This window comes from Mustela nivalis, assembly GCF_964662115.1.
Source record: "Mustela nivalis genome assembly, chromosome: 18".
Taxonomy (NCBI): Eukaryota; Metazoa; Chordata; class Mammalia; order Carnivora; family Mustelidae; genus Mustela; species Mustela nivalis.
This window is the reverse complement of record NC_139037.1, coordinates 4,817,193-4,838,364: the sequence shown is the minus strand read 5'-3', so window position 1 is coordinate 4,838,364 and position 21,172 is coordinate 4,817,193. Positions and strand designations below refer to the sequence as shown.

Genomic DNA, 21,172 nt, shown 5'->3' with positions numbered 1-21,172 from the left:
GAATATTACAGATTTTTAACAAATTTCAAACACCCAACAACCCCATCAGATAGGAACATTTATTAGCCAGGAGAGACCTGAGTTACATACCTCTTGGCCCTCTTAGCCTGGGAACAGATGTCTTTGGTCTCCCCCCTGACTATTTCCAAGAAGAAAACATTCCAATCTGGAAAGGCAGCACCATCAGGAGTCTGAAATGCACACGTGGGGAAGACAACTTAAAGACACAGATGAAGTGAGAAAATATTCATACAGAGTGAGCCGGACATTATTGGACCGATTCTCCATTCATTTCATAACTAAATATTGACTGAGCGCCTACTATGTGCCTGGCTCTGGGAATCAGATGGGTTTCATTGAGTTTGATATGTGTAGGGTACTCCCCGAGTGGGGTCCTGATGGTCTGGAAGAGTTGAGGCAGGAAGCATTTCAGAAAGGACGGGCAAATGACTGTCCAGCGCCACGTGACACCAAGTGGAAATGACCATCAGGGAGCAGCTTCCCCTCCCCTGCCGCAGGCTGTGAGCCCACACGTCCGGAGGGCTCCTTCTTAGATCTCAATCCAAGCACATTTAATTTCAGATCTGTGTGGCCTTGATAGAGCTCCTTCATCAAGTTTTATTCTTCATAAAAGATCCATTTCCCCAGACTCATAAAGTGACTCCTTCTAATTCCGTGTTATTTTATAAATACTTTCATTGAGAGCATCCATCACAGGCAGCTGACTTCCCAGCCATAAAACAACAGCTTGCAACATCACCATGTTACCCAATATGTATTTACTTATCAAGTTGAAGAGCACATGTTTGCAAAATCAGCAACATTACAGCTCCACCAGCAATTTGCCGGCACTTTCTGCCCGTTGAACGCAAACCTTCCAGTCTCAGACGTGCCGTATTTCAGCCCTCCTGGTTCGTTTTGATCTTGTAGCTGCGGTAATCACCAGCCCTCCCGCCCCGTGCAGACCTCCCCGAGCCCCTCGTTGATCATGCCGGGGACTTCGGGCAGGTGATTTGCCTAACAGGTGCAGTACTGGGGTCATCGATCATCTGCTGAGCACCATCCCCCCTCCCCCCACCCGCCCCGGGGATGCGGGCCCCGCTTGTCCTTTGGGCACTCGGCGTAGCTCGGAGGTGCCCCAGAGAAGCTCTAATGGGTCAGAGCAAAGGTGTCCAATAGCCCATCTTCAGGGAGCGTCCTTAAAAATTAATTATTCCACCTGCACAGTGTAATTGCACAGTTCTTTCCTCGTGCTGGAGGGGAGCGGGGGGAACAAGCATGTGGGCTCCGCCGCCCACCCGCCGCATGACCTCTGGCCACCCCCGCTTCCCTCTCCCCAGAACAGGGCGAGTGGTGACCCTTCAGAGTCGTGGGGAGGATTACATGATGCGGCAGCCAAACAGTGTGTGTAATGGAGGTTAGTTCTCTGTCACTGGTGTGACGTCACTAGGTCCCTCACTGCCCTCCTGAGTACCCTTGGACGCTGGTCTGCAGTGACCTTGAGCAGGTGAACAGACTTCTCTGAGCTGCTTCTTCTTCTTTAAAAAGGGGAGTGAGCAAATTACCCTGGCAGGATTATCATAAGAATGCCTGGGAGGCACACAGGAGGTCCGCACATTGATGTTTCCCTCTATGGAATGACTGCAAAGGCCACCTCATCAGGCCCCCGTATGTCACACGCAGCTACAGACCAACTTCACCTAGCGGCGGGCGTGTGCCCATTTTACAGGCAGGACATGGAGGCTGTGTGAGCTTGCCCGTATCGCCCAGAGCACATAGCCAGGGAGTAGAGAACCAGAGTCTACATCTGTCGGGCCCCACTCACTCCCAGGATTTCATTCTCCAGACCCCACGCCAGGCCAGCGGATTCCGATTCCCCAAGGGTGGCTTTCTGGCAACAGGAGTATTTTTGCCTTCCCAGGTGATTCCCGTGAACAGCCAGGGTTGCCATGCAGGGTCCCACACCCCGGTCCCTCACTGTCATGCGGGGGTGGGACCCACATCTGATGGGACCTAGGTTTCCAAGGAAAAACTTAGAGTGTCTAATTAAAAAGAGGAAGAAGGCAGGTGAGTCTAGAAACTCAAGGCAGAGATGGGAAGGATGACAGCTTTCTGGGGTCTAACGCAACCAGGAGCTGGGAGCCAGGGTCTCCCAGGGCAGGGGACCCAGGGCCTGGGGAGACAGGAGCTGTCCCCTGAGCAGGTCTGACTTCCTGTGCTATTACGTGATGCTTCTGACTCTGACTGTCACAGGAGACAGGCGTTCTGTGAGCTGTGGCAGCTGGAGCAGTAATGATGGAAACAAAGGTCCCTGAACTGGGGCTGGACTGGCAGAGGAAGGGGTCTCGGACCGAGACGCCACCCCGGTACCCACGCAGAGCCTCGGTGTCCCTGTACATTTCCCAGGCCTCCGGCAATCTGGTTCCTGGCTCTCGGCCAGAATGGGAGGCATTGCTTATAGAATGAACATCCAGGGCCCCTTGTTGCACAATTAATAAGAAGGTCAGGAGGTGACCACAGAGCTTTAGACCAAGCCCTGGGCCTTTCGGAGCACAGCAGCCTGGGCTACTACACGGGTCCCTCACCCAGGAAGCGGACCCTGCCTTTGACCTTTAGACACCAGATCTGACCAGTGGGTTGCAGCCACTTCTGGCTGAAGCGAGTCACGAGGCAGCACCGGGCTCCACAGGGCTCTGCCGCTCTCTGTCCTCCCATGTCAGGAAAACCACCCTGCAGCAGGGGGGCAAGAAACAAGGGTCCGGGTTCATCAACCACACCTGGGAAAGGGACTGTCCTTGAAGGGAGGCCCCTGTTGGTCCAAACCCAAGGGAGAAAGCAACCTCATGCGTTCATTGAAATGTCAAGACTGGTTTGTTGGGTTGGTCTAGCCTAGCCGAGTCCGAACCTGCCTCATCTCTGCTCTCAAAACAGAGACAAATGAGAAGCGGGAGAGGCCCCCGTTGTGAATTTACCTAGAAACACCTACGTAGCGCGAGCATTCCATATCTCAGGCTTTCATGACTTACCTGCTTCCTAGTCCCTCTGCATCCATCCCTCAAGCTGATGGAAGAGAGACGATGATGACAATATCCGCCCCCAGTTTATCCATGTGGTTCCTTCGTTCACACAGTCAGCAAATGTTTTCCAAACGCTAACCACATACAGAGCCTTATCCCAGTGCCTTTGACGATGTGCATGCTTTGAGTTACACAAAACTGAACCAAAAAACTAAATGATGATGTTAGTATGAGCTTGTTCTGAGACATTACAGCCCATGCATATTGGCCTATTCGATGGTATTAATATTTGAGCCACTGAGTGGGAAATAGAGAAGAAACAGTTCCCTTTGCACTTGGTGAACTTCAAATCCAGAAGCGAGTTCCAGGGGTAAAGGTTTCCGTTGTTCCAGTGCAAGATTTGAGAAGCGCCGATACTTTCAGAGCCTGTGGCATACGTGACGCTAAAGTGGGGTTTCTTAGCCGGGGCGCTCTTGGCACTGGGGGCTGCACATTCCTTGTTCTGGGGGGTCCTGTGTGTTGCAACACGTTTCTTTACTGGTATTCACCCACGGGATGCCGGGATCACACACTCTGTCCCCGCTGTCACAACCAAAAGTGTCTCCAGATATTGTCCCTTGAAGAATAAAAGTCTCCCCCCAACCTTGAAAACCACCGCTCTAAGGAGGACTAAAACTACTTGCAGAACTATCCCTACAATGGGCTAAACAAACAAACAAATGCATGATTTCCTTTTTTTTTTCCCCCTAGAGCTTTATAGAGTGTAGTTTCATATTTGAGAATTTGGGCTACTTTATGCAAATCCAATACAAAAATTTATTACTTTGGAGTATGAGGGATAGAGTGTCCACTTAACATTGCTTTTCTGAAGTGTTTTAGGCAAGATCAGATAATTCGGCCAAGTACCCTGTATCCTTCTGAAAGAGCCGCATACAATAGGAAGAATAGATAAAAAGATTTAATGGAATTTTTTTAAAGGTTTTGAGAAAAATATTACCTTCAAAATCTAGATGAAATGAAGAAATTAAGGCAATAAAGTGAATCCTGAGAGGAGGGACCCCACTTTCAGGCATGTGTCACCTTTCATTTCAAAAACCCATTTTCTTGCCTAAAATCTGGCCGGCTACAGTGCAATTAAGCAGCAGCTGGCCAGAAAAGTAGGGCAAAGGTGCCGTGAAAATTGAGTGGCGATCAGGAGAAACCAAAGGATTAAAATAATCATAAAATAAAATTAAAATAAAATAATTAAAATGAAAATCGTGAGTGAGTACACGGTGGTTCTGTTGCTCCCATCTCTTTATCGATGTCAAAAGAAACAACCTTTGAAGATAGATAGCAGACAACCATTGCTCAACTTGTCATAACTTATTACATATTTGACTGTCAATTTGTACTTTCAAAAAAAAAAAAAGAACCAGCTAGCTCCGGGGAGGTAAGGTAAATTTGGGAAGAGAAGTCTGTCGCCTTTCATACTGAGCCTGTGGTACCCACAGCTGCACGCAGACGCTCGTGGCTTCCGTTCAAGGAGCGAGCAACTGTCTCCAATTCAAGGCGCTCTCATTTGTCAGGACAGGGCTGTCTTCCTACTGGAGGGTCCTTCATCAGCTCAAATCTGCGTCAGGAGTATACACCTCATGCCAGTTTGATTCTGCGCTCTTCTTGGGGGGAAATCACGAGTCCTCCTGAAATGCTCAACGGTTGACATACTGCATGATTTCGGTGACATCCTTGGCGGCCCCCGTAGCCCAGCATTTGAGAGATGCTCGTGATTTTGCAAGTCGGGGTGGGTTCAGCGGAACAGTTCTGTTGTTGGTGCTGCCTGAGGTTTTCCATGTCGACATAGCGGCTGTCATCTGGAAGCTGAGCTGGGGCTGGGTGATCCAAGGTGGCTTCAACACACACGTCCGATGGTTTGCTGGGGCTGGCGGCCAGCAAGCATTAGCTCCCAGACACGTGGCTCCCGGCAGCTGGGCTCCAGGAGGATGGGTTCCGATGCGGAAGTGCTTTCTCGTCTCTGCTTGTATATTTCCATGCATCCCGCAGTCCACGGGAAGTCACGTGGCTAAGCCCACAGTCAGTGCAGAAGGGACCGTACAAGAGTGTGGATGCAAGGCAATATAATTCCCTGGGACCACTAGTGGAACAGTCTTTCTCCCTCAAAAGCTGTCCCTGGAGTCAAGGCATTTGAGATGAGTGGAAACCAGTCCCAATATTTGAAAATACATGAGGAACTGCCTGGATGTTTATGCTTTTCTCTAGAACAGTGTCATCTAGCTCTAGGCCAAAGCAACAAAACTTACTTTCTAGAGAAATATGATTTAATAAAACATATTTATCGGTTTCCTTCCATCTTTACTTCCTGCCATTATCAGAGGAGATTAGCTGTGGCATGCACAGGACAGCAAACCCAAGCTCTAAACAAGATGGGATTTGACTTTCTCTCATTTATTTCTTTCTCTTGTGAATGAAGCTGGAGGGAGGCATTCCAGGCTTCCCTGGAAGCTCCATGGTCACCAGAGAATCCGGGATTCAGATCCCTTCTGCCTTTCTGCTCTACCTTCCCATCACGGAGCTTCTATTTGAAGGGCCACCTCATGGTGCAAAGAAGCTGCTAAGACTATAGTCATCATGTCTACATTCCAGGTAGCAGGAGATGAGAAGAGGAGGTGTTCCAAAGTGCACATCTTATGGTTAAGGTCCCTTTAAGGAGTCTCACACACAGTACTTGTAGTTGTATCTCATTGTCTAACCCTTAGTCCGTGGCCACATTAGCTGCCAGAGAAGTTGAGATATCTAGTACTGAGCTAGTCAGCAGCATGGCCAGCTAAAATCAGGAACAAAGGAAGAATGAGTGCTAAACAGCAACTCATAGTTGGGGCCCTTGTTCCTCTAACAAAGCAGAGTTCAGATCCTAGCTCATGGGGTCATTAGCTGTGTGGCCTTCTCAGGCCTAATTTCATCATCTGTGCAGTGGGCTCACCCAGGTATATAACATGCCTCCCGTGATTCATATAGGATCAAGTAAGTTAATGCTTGAAATGTGTATCATGGGATGTGATATCATTGTGTCTCTACTGCCTCCTGTTTTGCTGGGCCCTGGGACCACAGGAGAGGACTTTCTTGTTCCCAAAGGGAGACAGAAGGAACAAGGGAAGAGTTCATAGTGGGTGCACCATTTTCTCAAGTTGTAATTTATCACCAACAGACACGTTAACAACATTTAGCTCATGTCCTTGGGAAAAATAAGTGGCTCTTTTGACAGTCAAGGTCAAAAGCTAAAAGCTGGTGAGCCATAACCTGTTTTATTTGGCCTTCTTGTTTTACTCAGTGATCTTTTACTTTTAAAAATTTTAACTGGTGTCCAATGTGTAAATATTCTGACAGTTTCGATGCAAATCCAAATTCTCATCTTTTCTTGAAAAACCAAAAGATCTGGCCTCTCCAGACTCACATTTGAGAAATGTGGCAATTACTTTAAGCTAAAAGGCAGCTGCCCCTTAAACAGGACATGGACCCTCCAATTAGCCGCAGACCACACCACTCCCAATTGTCTTGAAGTCGTTTTACTCATGTTAGGTTACCCATGTAGGCCTTGGGTGGGCATTTGTGCTTCTCCCTCCTGGCCCAGCTCCCTGACCTCACTCTGGGAATGGAATCAGAGAGTCACATCCTCAAGGCCTACGGGATCGGGTTGCTGTCAGAGGAAAGATCACAGGTCACTGACACCTTCATCAATACTCTCATCTTCAAGAACTTTCTAGATCCAATGCACAGCCTGATCGCCATATGCAAAACGTGAGAGGAATCTCTGTTGAGGAATGACAGTCCCTAGATAATGGAGGGACAGAGGGAAGGGCCTCCCACCCAAAGAAACAACAGTGACAAAGCTACACCTCCCAGGCTTTGCCTTAGGTCTCAGGGACCTGCCTGCCCTGAGCTGGGCTTTCGTTAATAGTCTGCACACCCCGAGCGGAAAGCCAACCTCCTTCTCCCACTCCACCTGCGGGTGCTTGGGAGATAAGCAGAAAAACTTCAAGTGAATTATGAGGAGCAGCTTCCAATCGGACACCCCCTCAAATGAAGATAAAGCAGGTATGAAATGCTAATGCAGGTCAATGGGAAAATAAGACACTATTCATGATTCATTACGTGGGTGACTTTTCAGGAAAGCAGGCGCCGCAGCCTGTGGGCTACCTCTGGAAAGCTATCAAGTTGCTGTGGTTATCTTTTGTCAACTAATCACCAGACAGTTTCCCTATTAATTCTTGTGTACGTGGAAACATTGATAAGACCAGAGGAAGCTGATTCGTGCTTGTGTGCACTCAACTAAAGTCCCTAGGCTTGTCTGAGGGAAGAAAGGAGCTGTTTCCTTGGGAGAATTGAATGACGTCCCGCTTCATAGATGCTGAGTGTGAGACCTAGAACGAGTAGGCGCTGCCCTGTTCGTGGTTGGGCCCCTCAAGGTTTTGCTCATCGCCAGCACACACACAGCAGCGGGTCCCCCCAGAACGGAGCTGCAAATTGCGGCAGTCAATAAAAATAGTGATAAAATTGGACACCCCTCGAGTATGTACCATCGCCCAGGCGTCGGATTTTATATTCATTAATTCGTACAATCTCAGTGGGGACAATATCACCCCGAGGAGGAGCAAATTGGTGTTTGGAAGAACATTAAAAATATTGGATACTGCAATGGTTTGTGACCCTCCAAAGGGTCATAGTCTGTGATTAGATATTCAGGACAACAATGGCAGGGGTGGTAAATAGGAGGAAAATGTCTAAAAAGGCTCCAGAAGGGAGGGTTGGGTGATAGAAAATATAAAAATTTAAAAAAAAAAAAAAAAGGCTGAGAGATGCTGCATGAATACATTTGATGTTCACACAGTCCGTTCTAGGGGATCGTTTCGTAAATGGAGGGGTTGAGGTTCAATGAAACAAAGGAACTGGCCCCAGGAGGCCCTGCTGGTCAGTGGCGAGGCCGGGATTTAAAACCCCGCCTTGTGCCGAGCTCATCTTTGTATTTGCACGCCTCCTTCTTTCGCGTCACCTTTAAGGGCTGGAGGGGACAGCGGGGCTGTGTACCCCTGCGTGGTCGGGAAGCAATCCCAGAGTGGTGTGGCAGGGTGAGCGGGATGGGCGCCGTGGCTTGCGTCACTGAAGTCACATTCGGCGACGCCTGTCACATGCGTACTCCGACACTCGTGGCCAGATGTGTCTGTGTCTGCAAGCCGACTTGGCGTGTGGGTGACAAGCTCCTCTGGTTTGCCCAGGACAGTCCTAGAACGCCCTCGGTCCCACACAGTGTCTGAATGTACCACCACCTACTCTTATGATTTGCAGGCTTTGTCAACGATGTGACATTTTGTCACATCTAGGGGACTCCCTTGGTGATGTCTGCCATCTCAGATCACCTTGGGTTTTGTTCTACACATCTCCCTGGAAAAGCATGCAGTGGCCCCAACCATGCTATTAGAACTCTGGGGCCAGGGGCGCCTGGGTGGCTCAGTCGTTAAGCATCTGCCTTCAGCTCAGGTCATGATCCCAGGGTCCTGGAATCGAGTCCCGCATCAGGCTCCTTGCTCAGTGGGGAGCCTGCTTCTCCCTCTCCTGCTTCCCCTGCTTGTGTTCCCTCTCTCGCTGTGTCTCTCTGTGTGTCAAATAAATAAATAAATAAAATCTCAAGGAAGGAAAGAAAGAAAGAAAGAGAGAAAGAGAAAGAAAGGAAGGAAGGAGGAAAGAAGGAAAATAAGTCAGTCAGCCTGAAGCCAAGTACGGATCTGAATGTCCAAGTCTCAGTATGGGAATACGGTTTTTAAAAAAGAGGTCTAACAATTTTGATCCTGTGAAGATGATGTTTGGGGATGAGGTCAAAGACATTTCCAGAATAGAATAATTCTGTTGCCTGTTAGCCCGGGGTACGCCGCAATTTAGAGCCCCCCACATCTGAGGCTGGTTGACCTTTCATTGAGATTATAAGCAGCCCCTCACCTTGGGATCTGCTCTCCGTTCCCTATGGGTGTGGCTGTTCTTGAAGCCACAGGGAAGCCAAGCTTCTGACGCCAGCCCTTCAGGTTGTAACAGCAGGCGACACTTTCTCTAATCAGGTGAATGCAGTCAAGAGGAAGGGGCCATCTTGCCCAGACAAAACAATCATAACTGTTTATCAGCCTGTCATGTCAGTGACCATGTCCTTCAACCTAGGAAAATGACAGCCCTGCTTGAGACTCTGAACTCGCAGCCTGTAATTCTTTTATTTGCTTTGGAGGGGCCGTTCCTAGTTCATCTGGGAGTGACAGGGTGGTTATCATTTATTTTGACACTCAGGAGAATATCGTGATGGGGGGAAAGGCAGAAATGTATTTCAGGGGACCCACACGTGTGTCCATCATATAATTATCTTTTCTCTGCCATCGGGCAGTACATGTTGGCAAAGACAAGCATGAATGGAGAAGCCACTGGCTGATGGAAATGAGTGAGCCCTTCTTCTGAGATCAGGGTGTGGGCTCGGGCACAGGGTAGGGCACAGGTGCCACCAGGGCACGGGAACAGCTATCCTGGTGACTGTCTGCTGAATGTCAGCCTGCTGAATCCAATCCCAATAGGGGCCCCCAAGGAGCAAAAAATATGTTTAGAGGTGGTAGTGAAGCATGCCCAGTTGTGAAAAATGCCAAAGCGATGTTGTCCACTCTTCTTGGTAACAAGCTCGTCACGGTTTCTGGTCAACGCCAAAGAAGACGAATTGTAAGCCTACTCAGCATTGATAAAGGACCTCCCCCGTGTCAGACGCTGGGCTTTGAAAGACGGGCAAAACACAGTCTGTACCCTCCAGAGTCTGTAAAGATGTTCATAGAATGAAAAAGTTCTGTCGACAGAGAAGTTAGGGAAATGCTGCCAATGCTATTCTCTCTTGGAGATTTACAAGATGCATTTGCTTACTAAGGACACTGACAAGTCCTCCAGGATAGAAACTTGCTTGACTTGTCGTTATTGTGTATTTCCCGAGTCCGTTTCTCTGCTGAGCCCATGGAACCAGGGTTCCTTGGATACAGTTTAGGAAACGCTAGTATAGGAAGTTTATCCAATCCCTGCAGAGTCAAGAAGTATGAAAATCATGATCCAGCCCCCCAGGGGAGGGGCTGGCAAGAGCAGGGTGTTGGGCCCAGTAGACAGACTGGGGCGCAGGATAGAACCTTGACCGTAAAGGAAAATGGTAGAGTATCACTCGGAGAGGCTGCGTAGCCTACAGAACGTGTATGCATGTGTGCGTGTGCGAACACGCATGTGTATATGTTAGCATAGAGTTGTGATCCCCACAATGGAAGCTCCTATCTGCAAATTAAGGCCATGGGCAAGGTGGAAAAGAGAGGGTAAGGCAGAGCAACTCAGAGGTGATCGGCTCCTGGGCTCACCCTGCTGCAGCCAGTACCAGGTTCTGTGGACAGCTCCGTTGTCTGAGGCCATCACTGGCACTCTCATGACGGCTTAGAACCTAGAGCAAGTTTGATAAGAAAAGAGATCTTCCTCAAACCCTAATGTACGGGCATTGCACCAAGTTCTTTTATTCAGTATCCCATGAAGCCCTTACAGAGACCAAAGACGAAAGTGTTACTAATATCCTCTTGTTGCAGTTGGGAAAACCAAGTCTTAGGTAGGACTGAGTAACTTACCCATGTTCATACAGCAAGACTTGAACCTCAGCATTACCCCAGAGTTGTTTTCTTTAATGTTACAGACCTATTTACATGACTTTGGCACCATTCATCTCCATGGAGGCGGGCCTCGGAAATCCTCTTCTGTACCCACACCTGGGCTAAGACAGAAGCAGCACATAAGACCAAGTTCATTTCCTCCCGAACTATGCATTAAAATGAAAAGCATTTTCTGGATAAACATAAGAATCTTCCAGGATACCCTTTTGTTTTATCACATTATGAAATCTGCAACAATAACAATGATAAAAGACGTCACCGGTGACTTTCCTGGTGAAAAGTGAAAACTCATTAGCCCGAGAGGTCTTGTTTTCTTCCTCTCATCCTTTGCACGCAAAGCCGTCATGCATGCAAGCCATGAGGACTTCCTCTTTATGCTTTATTGTGCTTGTTCGTCTATGACTCCTAGGAGTAGCTGCCTAGATAATCAGGTGGAAGAAAGACCCTGATTCCATTGTGTGCCTCAATGGGAAACCAAAGTGCCAAATTGTTTGCTGATATTTTCCAAAGATAGGGGGCAAGATAAGGGGGTGCATAAGCCAAGCGTTATCTGTTCTCACCCTTGACTCCCAGGTTTGCCTTATGACAATTCACAAAGGAATAAAGAAAGGCAAAGAAACATGGTAAAATAGAAAATGTGCCTGATGCCTCTGGCCTTACAGCAATACTGAGGACTGCTTTAGAAATCCATCCAAGCTTACAGTGGTCAGATCCCCTTGTTTGTCTGATCAATCAGACCTAATGGCTGATGATCTGATTCCAATTGAAGGAAAAAGTAAAGTGCCTTTGATGGTCTGAGAAGCACTGTTACAGACAGGAAAGGAATACCAAGATGGCATCTGAGCCAGATGAATTTTTTTGTTTCAAGTTTCAATATTTTCTGCATGTGAATATTTCTGCTGGGAACTATAGGATTGTATCACTTTTATCTCTTACCCATTAGTTCACATTTTGTGGGTCCAGAAGGGGTCGGAATGACAGATGGGGCCCTATATTCTTAGAAGAGTAAACTACAATGAAAAATCATAGTTGGGCAGGTTGCTCTGAGCCAAATACAATGGCTCACAATTGTCAAGTCCAGGAGGCAAATGTGCTTGATTCTGCTCTAGCCCATGCTTCTGTTGGGTTTGTGAAATCAATACAGGGAGCCTTACGAAAGTGGAGCAGGGAGACCAGCAAGGGGAAGGTTGAAAAAGGGAGTGAACCACTCCATGTCAATTACAAGGAGAATTGTCAATTATAGACCCATCAGAAGAATCATCAACAAGAAAGAATCATCAGTTACAGGTCCCAACAGGGAAGGATGTACATCAGATCTAGTACAAGAAATCAACCACCCTTACAGCTCACCCAATGAGAAACTGTCACCACTTTGAACTCTTGCTTTTCTCTAGTGGACCTTCCTTCAAAACAATCCCCTGCCCCAAACTCTTCCTCCTTGATAAAATAACATCACTCTCCTTTTTTTGTTGGACTTGCCTGTGGCTTTGTGGTAGTTTGTAGGTCCTCGATTGCAATTCTCTGCTATTCCCAAATAATCCATTTTGCTCGTTGGATAACTGGCTATTTTTTTTTTAGATTAACAGTATTTATAATTATGATCTTCTTGTATTAAATATTTAATCACAGAAGCAATCCATCCTCCTTGAAAAAATGATCAGAACAATATTGATTAGGCCAAAGTCTTCCCTTCTCCTCACCATCCTTAATTCCAATCCCCTTTGTTCTTACCCAGATATAAACACTACTGGGGAAGAAAAATTCGTCCTCTGCCCTTCAAGGTTCTTCTGGCTCATCTGAGAATCCAGTTGACATGAGATCTATTTGATTTTTCAGGACAAATTCAAACAAAAGTTTAACAACCTGTATACCTCCTATACACATGGAGAGACCCAGGCAAATAGAGTAATTTCCTGAAAGGGCTAAAGCCTAAATACCCTAAATACCATCTTCAGCCAAAGATGAGGTGGAGATCAGTGGTGGAAGGTGACCAGGAAAAGTACAGGCAACAAGGTAGTGTTGTTATGCAGATTTAAATCCTGCCTTTTCTACTGATAACAGTTTCTAGACATTTAGAGTCCCCCTCCTCTTACTGATACAGTGAGGGAGATAACCTCACAAATGGAGATTTCCCTTATGCATGTAAATGTTCCTCACAAAAGGGGTAACTTCCACTTGATTTTCAGACCTTCTCTTTGTGTCTGCAGTTTTCTTAAAAATAACCAGCTTAGAATAATCAACATGTCAAAGAGGCATATCTTGGGGTGGCAAGATTTGCTCCCCTACACAGCTGTAACCAATCTGAAATTCATTTTCATAGACCTGCTATGTTTTTATGGACATAAACCGTATCTACAAAATATATGTATAGAGTATTGTGGCATTTTCTGTGTGCAAGCAGGTTCACAAAAATGATGCCATGCTACGGATAACATTCTTCAACCTGATAATGTCACGTAATACTCTATCTTGGACAGCCTTCCATGCTAGAACCCATGAGACCTACAACCTCTTTCAGACGGCTGCAAAATTTCTCATAGCATGGGGAATCCCATCATTTTAGCAATTCCCCTGTTATTTGGACAGTTAGATTGTTTCCGTATCTTTCACCGTGATGGATAATCCTACGGGGAACATCCTGGTGAGAATCTGTCGTTGACACATGTAAGGGATTCCTGATGGTAGATGCCAAATGGGTGGCTGTATTTGTTTTTTGTGTTTTGGGGGGGGTTTTTGTTTGTTTTACTAGCTGTGCTCACTTGTCCCCAAAAGTGGCTGACGCCAGTTCTTCATCCCATCAGCTGGGTGTGAGCAAGACCCAGTATCTGACATCCTTATCAACCGTTGCTGTAATCAAATAGTCCCCATCACTTTCATTTCTATATCGTCTTTGTATCTTAAGTGCCTACAACAGTGTCTCTGTCACACAGTGGGGGCTCAAAGACTATAGGTTCATGTTCCCTTTCACTGGAACATCTTTTCCTGTGGAGGACGCTCTCCTTCACCTTGCTTACACCTACTTACCCGCTGGATGTCTACACCAGGGACCTTTCCTGAACCCCAGCTTAGATGAGGTGGTTCTCCTCTGTCTTCGTAATGCTCTCTCTCAATGCACTTGTAATGGTTTATTATTTTTTAGATGCTGCCTCTCATCTGCTGGACACCCGAGAATGCCTTAGCTCCCCTCTGTGTCTTCATTCCTGGGCCCTGGCCCCACGTGTAGTAGGCATTCAATAAGAGTTTTTAAGATAAAGGCCATTGTCATGCCGCCACATGCACAATTGAATGAAAGTGCAGGCAAATAAACAGTGTATCAGCAGAAGGAAAAATTAAGCTGTCAATCTGCTGAGCAGCAAAGATTTCTTTATTTCAGGTCTTTTAACATGACGGAGTAGGAGGGAGAGCGAAAGAAAAGCAAAACTAGAACAGGGCCGTGGAGATGCTTTCCTTTTTAATGTGGAAAGTGACTGGGGGCATCCCTGCTTATCGCTGTCCCCCGAGTGACCATCTTCTGCCCTCTGTCCTGTCCCCTCAGGGACCACGGTGATGCGGATGACAGCCTTTGATGCGGACGACCCGGCCACAGATAATGCCCTCCTACGGTACAATATCCGACAGCAGACGCCTGACAAGCCGTCTCCAAACATGTTCTACATCGATCCTGAAAAAGGCGACATTGTCACCGTCGTGTCACCTGCCTTGCTGGACCGGGAGGTGAGCTGAAAGGCATACATCTTGTTTCTCATGAGAATCGAGCGCGGCTTTCACAGGAGGGAAGATGTGGGACTTCGGGCAAAGGCACTTTATATGGAGGGATGGACATGAGGACTTTACACAGAGTTGGGTAGGGACATCTCTAAAGGGAAATGCGAACCCCCAAAACACGCACTCTACGAACGGCCACATCCTTAGGAATTACTTGTATTTATTCGACCTGGTGCCTCTGTTTGCTCACCAAACCCTTATTCGTGCGCCCTTGTGATGGGGCGTCTATGTCTCCTTACCTGTCTGCCAGACGGAGGGGGGGGTGGCGAAGGAAGGAGGGACAGGCCGGCAGGGAGGTAGGGGAGGGGCAGATGGGAGGGAGGTGGCTTTGTCCAAGATCACTGATTCAGGTGGCTTCGACTTCTCTTCTTTGTCAAACCCTCTGCGGTGTGAGCCGGTGTGAGCCGGTGTGAGCCGGTGTGAGCCGGTGTGAGCCGGTGTTTCCCCTGGAGCCTCTCCTGCTTCAGCCTCGGGCTGTCGCTGGGAACACTCACCCATCCTGCAGGTCAGGTGACACACACAGGTGGCCCAGGGACCTTCGTTGGTCGGCACACTTGCTCTTTCTTTTTGCCTATGTACTTTCAAGCTTTCCTATCAGTTGCCCTGTCAAAATATTCAGATTTCATATTTATTTTTTTAAAAATTCCAACTTCTAGCTCCCTGAAAATCACAAATTTTGGAAATTTTAGGCCCAGTTTCCATGTGTGGACAGTCAGTCATGTGAGATGTGACAGTCACTTGGAGCTGGTGGTCACAGTCCCATGTATGTGGGCGTGCGCTCCTGCCTCACTTACACCCCCCCCAGACTGGGCCCCCTGACCCTGGCCCTTCTCCTGAGTTCCAGGTCCCACTCGGCAGCTCCCCACAGGGCTCAATAGAAGAGACTCTTGGCTCTTCAAACCCAGTGTACCCACCCCAGATCTGCTCCTGCCCTGGCACTCTTGGTTCCCAGCATGCCATCATCCCACAGACATGACCCCTGCTGTCACCCTTGACCTGCGAGCACCACCTGCGCCATGGTAACCGCCGGGTTTCCCTACTGGGCTCCCTTGCCTTCTCCCCTCATGTCTTTGATTAAACAAATCCCTGAGTCAGAAGTGCCTTCTCCTCTCCTTTCTGGTTTTCCACGCTGCCGCTTCTCACAAGTATCTGGGTTAGAGCCACTGCCCCTCCTGAGGGCGCCTGAGTGGCTCAGTTGGCTCAGCGTCCAACTCTTGATTTCGGCTCAGGTCATGATCTCAGGGTGGTGAGATCAAGTCCTGCATTGGGCTCTAAATGGGTGTGGCATCGGCTCGAGAATCTCTCTTTTCTTCTCCCTCTGCCCCTCCCCACTTGCTCTCTCTCCCTCTAAAAAAAAAAGAAGAAGAAGAAGAAAGAAAAGAAGAGTCTTTCTAAGACCTGAGCCTTCCCTGCCTCGGTGTCCCCCACCCTCTGACTGCCCTTACTGCAGCCATCAGACGCATGTGCTCCTTTAAGCCGCCACGTGTCTTCTTGAAGAATATCCCCTTCCTCTTCCTCTGGGTCTAGAAGTGGGCTGCCCAACACAGCAGCCACTGGTCACGGCAGTTATTTACATTTTAATTTACACTCATTGATATGAAAACGTAAACCTGTATCAGCCAGGACAGACAGAATATCGTCACCATCACAGAAAGTTCTGGTGGGCGACATTGGCCTCAACTATACACCTAAGGAGAGTAAAGACTATGGTCCTTTGCATGTCTGGAGCCCCACTGCCTATTAGCACCCTTGGAGCACTCCCGAAACTCTTCGTTGTATGTTTTTGGGGATACAGGCAAGAATGAGTTGGAAATGACACTGAGATTCTGCACTCCAGGGGTGGGAATCCGTAGCTGGGAGTGGGGATTTCTGGAAGGGAAGAAGGGAATGAGCTCTGCATCGAAACCGTGGTTGTCACTTGGAAAATGTGATTGTGGCTGGCTAAAAATAGGAAAGCTGGGAAAAAAGAAACACACCGAGTCTACTTCCTCCATGTCGTGTCAAATACTCTTTCCGGCCAGCCCTGTGTTTACGATCACTCGATGCTGTATTTTCTCCTTCGGAGGCAAGGAATGACTTCCCACCTCTGATTTTCCCTGTGTGTGTGTTCACACATGTGAATCAGAGGTGGGAAGTCACACGTGTGAACACACACACACATACACACACACACACTGAGGCACACACGCACACACACAGCAGCTTTCCTAATTCTCCCAGAGGCACACATGCAAATTTTTATAAGGCGGAGACGAAATGCGGTCACTTCTCTGGCTTGGCTTCTCTTCCTACTGACAGATACTTTTTGTAGGTCTCTATTTATAAACCGAAGTGATAATATAATGGTTTATTCCATTTTTAAGGTTTATTTGGGGCACTGATGTGTTTTAAGTGCATGATCTCCTCATTTGGGTTTTTGTTAACTCGCACTAAGTATGTAATGATGGGAGTTGAATTAAGCATTTCTGGCCACAGCGTACCAACGGCTCCCCCACAAAAAATAAACACACTTTAACCAAAATTGGAAAATCGATGAAAATGAAGGAAGGGTATCGCTTTTCTGTGAGGGTTTCCAGAGTTCCCTGCTGACTGAGGCAACATTGGTGCGATCTGAAGGAAATGTCCCTGAACGTAGACAAGCCTTGTCGACGGACTCGTGCTGCGCTAAGCTTCTCTTCGGCAAGTTTGCGAAAGGGCGAAACGTGTCTCCGCGTTCCCCATCCATAAAGGGACAGACCTGGCACGTCGCACTTCTCATCTCACTGCCCCGTCCTGCGATCACGCGCCCAGGACGGGCTCCCACCGCAGGCTTGAGGAATCGTTGGTCAGTATTTCCAGAGAGCTAGAGTAGACATCTTATCTTGGGTTTGGTTTTCAGGCTCCTTCCAGACCATCTGAGCCGCCGTTGAAAATGGGATCGCACCATTTACTTTTCAGACAGTGGCCCACTGGGGCCCCCCGCAAACCTCGATAGGATTCAAACCCATTGTCGTTCCGTGACCGTGTCTTTGGGCCGGGATCTCAAACAGCGTGTTTGCGTGTTGAATACTGTGGGTGTAAACAAGTGGCTTGGGGACTCCTCCTAGAGCCAGGGCCCCTGAGGTTATACAAATGGGGCGCTCCTGTTGGCCCCAGCTGGTTGGGAGTGGACGCTCTGGAAGCCTGTTGGTAGATACAGTGATCTCAGCTGATGAGACCTCAATTTTCCAACTTAATGTTCCACTGTCCTTTCTTTTAATGACTACGTCCCCAGGGAGGACCCTGGCAGGTAAAGTAAGACTTCAGGGGACACCGCAGGACTGTTGCCTTTGAATGTGCCTCTTCCACATCTGCTTTGTCCTAGAGCGCAGGCAGGATAGTCAAGGGCGCCATCTTGGTCGTTGCCTTTTCTCCCCAACTGGCTTCTCGGGGTGTCTCCAGGAGGCCAACTGAGGCAGGTGCCCTCACTGATCTGCTCCTCCCCACACTCTGAGGAGGAAAGGGGTTGTGTCCGTCTCGCTCCCCGCCACCTTCCCAGTCCTTGGCACGTGAGGGATGCCCAACAAATATTTATTGAGCACGAAAGGGCAGGAAGGGTACAAGGGAGAGAGGCAGGTGGCTGGGAATGTGTGATGTCTCTCTGGTACTCGGGTCATTGCCATTCATTTCCCGCTGCATTCAGGGCAGTGCCACCTCTGGACCCACAGTGCATGCCCAGAGCCGGGAGGGAGCCCACCCGTTGCTCACCTGCTTTGCCTCAGGAGAACATGCTAGAAGGCAGCTCACCCACTGTCTTCATCTTCTGAGGACCCATAACGGACGCCGGTCCTTTTCCTCCTAACCATGAGCGGCAGCCGACTTGGCTTCCCACTCCATGGGCCACCGTGGCCAGATAGATGCCGTTGGACTTGGTGGGTCTGTTCTGCTTGGTCTCCACATGGTGAGACGTTCAGTCAACTAGAACAGAGGCTCTCAAACTTGGCTGTGGAGCGGTAGAGCTCGCGGTGCTCCAGCCGAAACCTGGAGCCATGACATCAGAGTCTCAGGTGGTGGGACACAGTCATTAGTGGTTTAAAAAAAAAAAAAAACACCCAAGGAATTCAAACATGCAGCAAGCTGAGGAGTCCTTTGGAGACCACGTTTCCGTGGTTCGCTTACACATTTCCCCACCTAGCTGAGCGTAGTTTCCCGGGATGGCTCTAAAAAAGCACCACAATCCCGGGAGCTTAAAACAACAGAAATTTATTCTCCCACGGTTCTGGAGGCCAGAAGTTGAAGTCAGGGGGTTAGCGGGCTCAGGCTCCCTTTGAAGTCCCTGGGGGAGGATCCTTCCTTGCTCTTCAAAGTCCTGGGGGTTGCTAGCAATCCGTAGCTTTCCTTGGCTTGTAGACACGCCTCCAGTCGCCACCTTCATCACTACGTGCCTCTCTTCTGACTGTGTTTTCACGTCATCTTCCCTCTGTTCATGTAGTGAATTGTAAAGGTGGGTAGTGAGTTCTCCCTTGCGGGAGGTATTCAAGCAGATTGCCCTCGGTAGGCTATCATAGAAAGGATTCAGTTAGTCAGTAAAGGTTATATCCTTAATGTCTTCTCCAACCTTGAGACTATAGTTACTGAAAACAGCTGTTGAATATCTTCAAGGGGCCGTTTGTTCTGCAGGATGCTGCCTGCAAGAGTCGGTTTCCTAGCTGGCCAGCTGCGTGACCTTGGGCAAATCATTTAAGTTCCCTGAGCCCATTTCCTCATCAGTAATCGCTATGATAATGACATCTGCACCCCAACTGTATCAGCTCTCCGAGATGTGCATAACTTCCTCCAGCTTTGCAAACAGCGAAGCATTGTAAGAACACAGCTCTGACCCCGTGTCACACTTTCTATGGCTGCTGAGAACCCAGACCCCAGTTCCCACTGGCTACCACTGAGAGCTTGACTGTTGTTTCAGTCCACATGCTGCTGATGCAGAAAGACTCTTTCCAAACTGTACAGACCATATTCACTCCACCCTGTGAGTCAGACCTCTCCAGTTTCCCGACGCTGGGCTGGGTTTTGTTGCAAATTCTCAGATTCACAGCTGAATTTGAGAGCAGCTGCAGTGACCATCTATTGTCCTTACGTTTTCCTAAGCTCGGTGTGAATAGACGTCAGATTTCACTTGGAAACAAGCATTTTCCAGTAAAAGCTCTTCCGTTTACTTTTTCTGAAGCCGTGCTGGAATACAAACTACCCGGAGAAAGAGATTTTGGACCTTTGTCCCATCTCTGTATACCCATTGCCAAGCTTAGAGCCAGATAAATAATAGGAACTTGGTAAAGATTTGTGAGATGGATGGATGGATGGATGGATGGACGGACGGACGGATGGACAGATGTCCTGTGTTCCTTCAGTTTGTATTTATAAGAAAATAGCTTACAGATGATCTCAGAATTTTCCGTAAGATCCACACCCTAGCATGGATATACAGAGGAAATGATTTTATTTTAGTCAAGAGCCTATTCTTGCCCTTATGTAATCATCCGATAATCTAATTTATTCACCTTCTACCTGCCTTGTGTCAGGACTGCACTAGGCTCTAAGAAATACCTTGGTGGATAGGATGGGCGTGAGATTCTGCGTTTCTGGCTTAAACGTTTGGGGAAACATTTGGAGAAAATAAGAGCCATCTATCCTACTGAACGAAATTGGGTTCATCTGGGGCACTGTTTTATTCTTTTCCATAACCATACTCAGCCCCTCACTCTGACAGCTCTGTCTATGTTTGTAAGCTATGTCTGGCTGCACCACAAAATAAAATCAGATAAAGGTCCCTAACGTTTGATAAATGCTTTATTTAGTTGATCATCTTGGCTGGGAGACTGAAATTCATCAGCTGAAATCTGCCAACTTTTCTGAACACAGCCACAGTTTGAAACCACTCAGAGTAGCTAATGGTCAGTTTGGGGGGGCTTGTTTTTCTTTTTGGTTTCCTCCTTCTCCTCCTCTTCCTTTTTTTTTTTTTTCCCCTTTACCCCTTCTCCCTTCTTCCTCCTTCTCGCCTCCTCCTCTCCCCCTTCACCTTCTTCCTCCCCATCTTCTTCCTGGTCCTCCTCCTCTACTTCTTTCTTTCCCTCCTCCTCCTGTGTTTCTTAACAAATAGAAAGACTTTTCAGCAGCACCTGGGTGGCTCAGTGAGTTAGGCCTCTGCCTTCCGCTCAGGTCATGATCTCAGAGTCCCTGCATCGGACTCTCTGCTCAGCAGGGAGCCTGCTTCCTCCTCTCTCTCTGCCTACTCGTGATCTCTCTCTGTCAAATAAATAAAATCTAAAAAAAAAAAAAAAAGTTTCCAGAGGAAGTCCTTAACATTCTATCTTCACAATTGCAAAGTGAGAATATCATTAGTCTTTTTAAGGAGGTTGAGCACTTTTCTATCTTTGTTTGAATTCGCCTTCAGCTTAGTATGTATTATCCTCTGCATAATCTAAGGAAAGTGGTAGTCTACCCATAAAAATGTACGTACAATAAGAGATACTAGGGCTGTGAGTGTAATTTATTTTCCATTTTCAGCTGGTAAAGGGTTTTCTGAAATTTTGCAATTCCCCCAATTTTTAGGCCAAAAGGGAAAACAGAATTCTTTTCCTTCTTTCCGTGGTAAGTGTCACATAAGTCTTAGATTTACGTGTATGTTTTTACCGTGAAAGGTTCGGGAGTCCTTGATTAAGGCAGAGA

The 21,172-nt window shown here is 47.9% G+C and overlaps 1 protein-coding gene across 1 annotated transcript in view; it reads left to right on the top strand.

Annotated features, from left to right (window-relative positions):
* CDH13 (cadherin 13) overlaps positions 1-21,172 on the top strand; it is a 986,611-nt gene that overhangs the window by 745,724 nt on the left and 219,715 nt on the right. Inside the window, exon 7 of the mRNA XM_082712008.1 lies at positions 14,262-14,440. Coding sequence (XP_082568134.1) covers positions 14,262-14,440 — 179 coding nt within the window. The remainder of the gene's footprint in view (positions 1-14,261; positions 14,441-21,172) is intronic.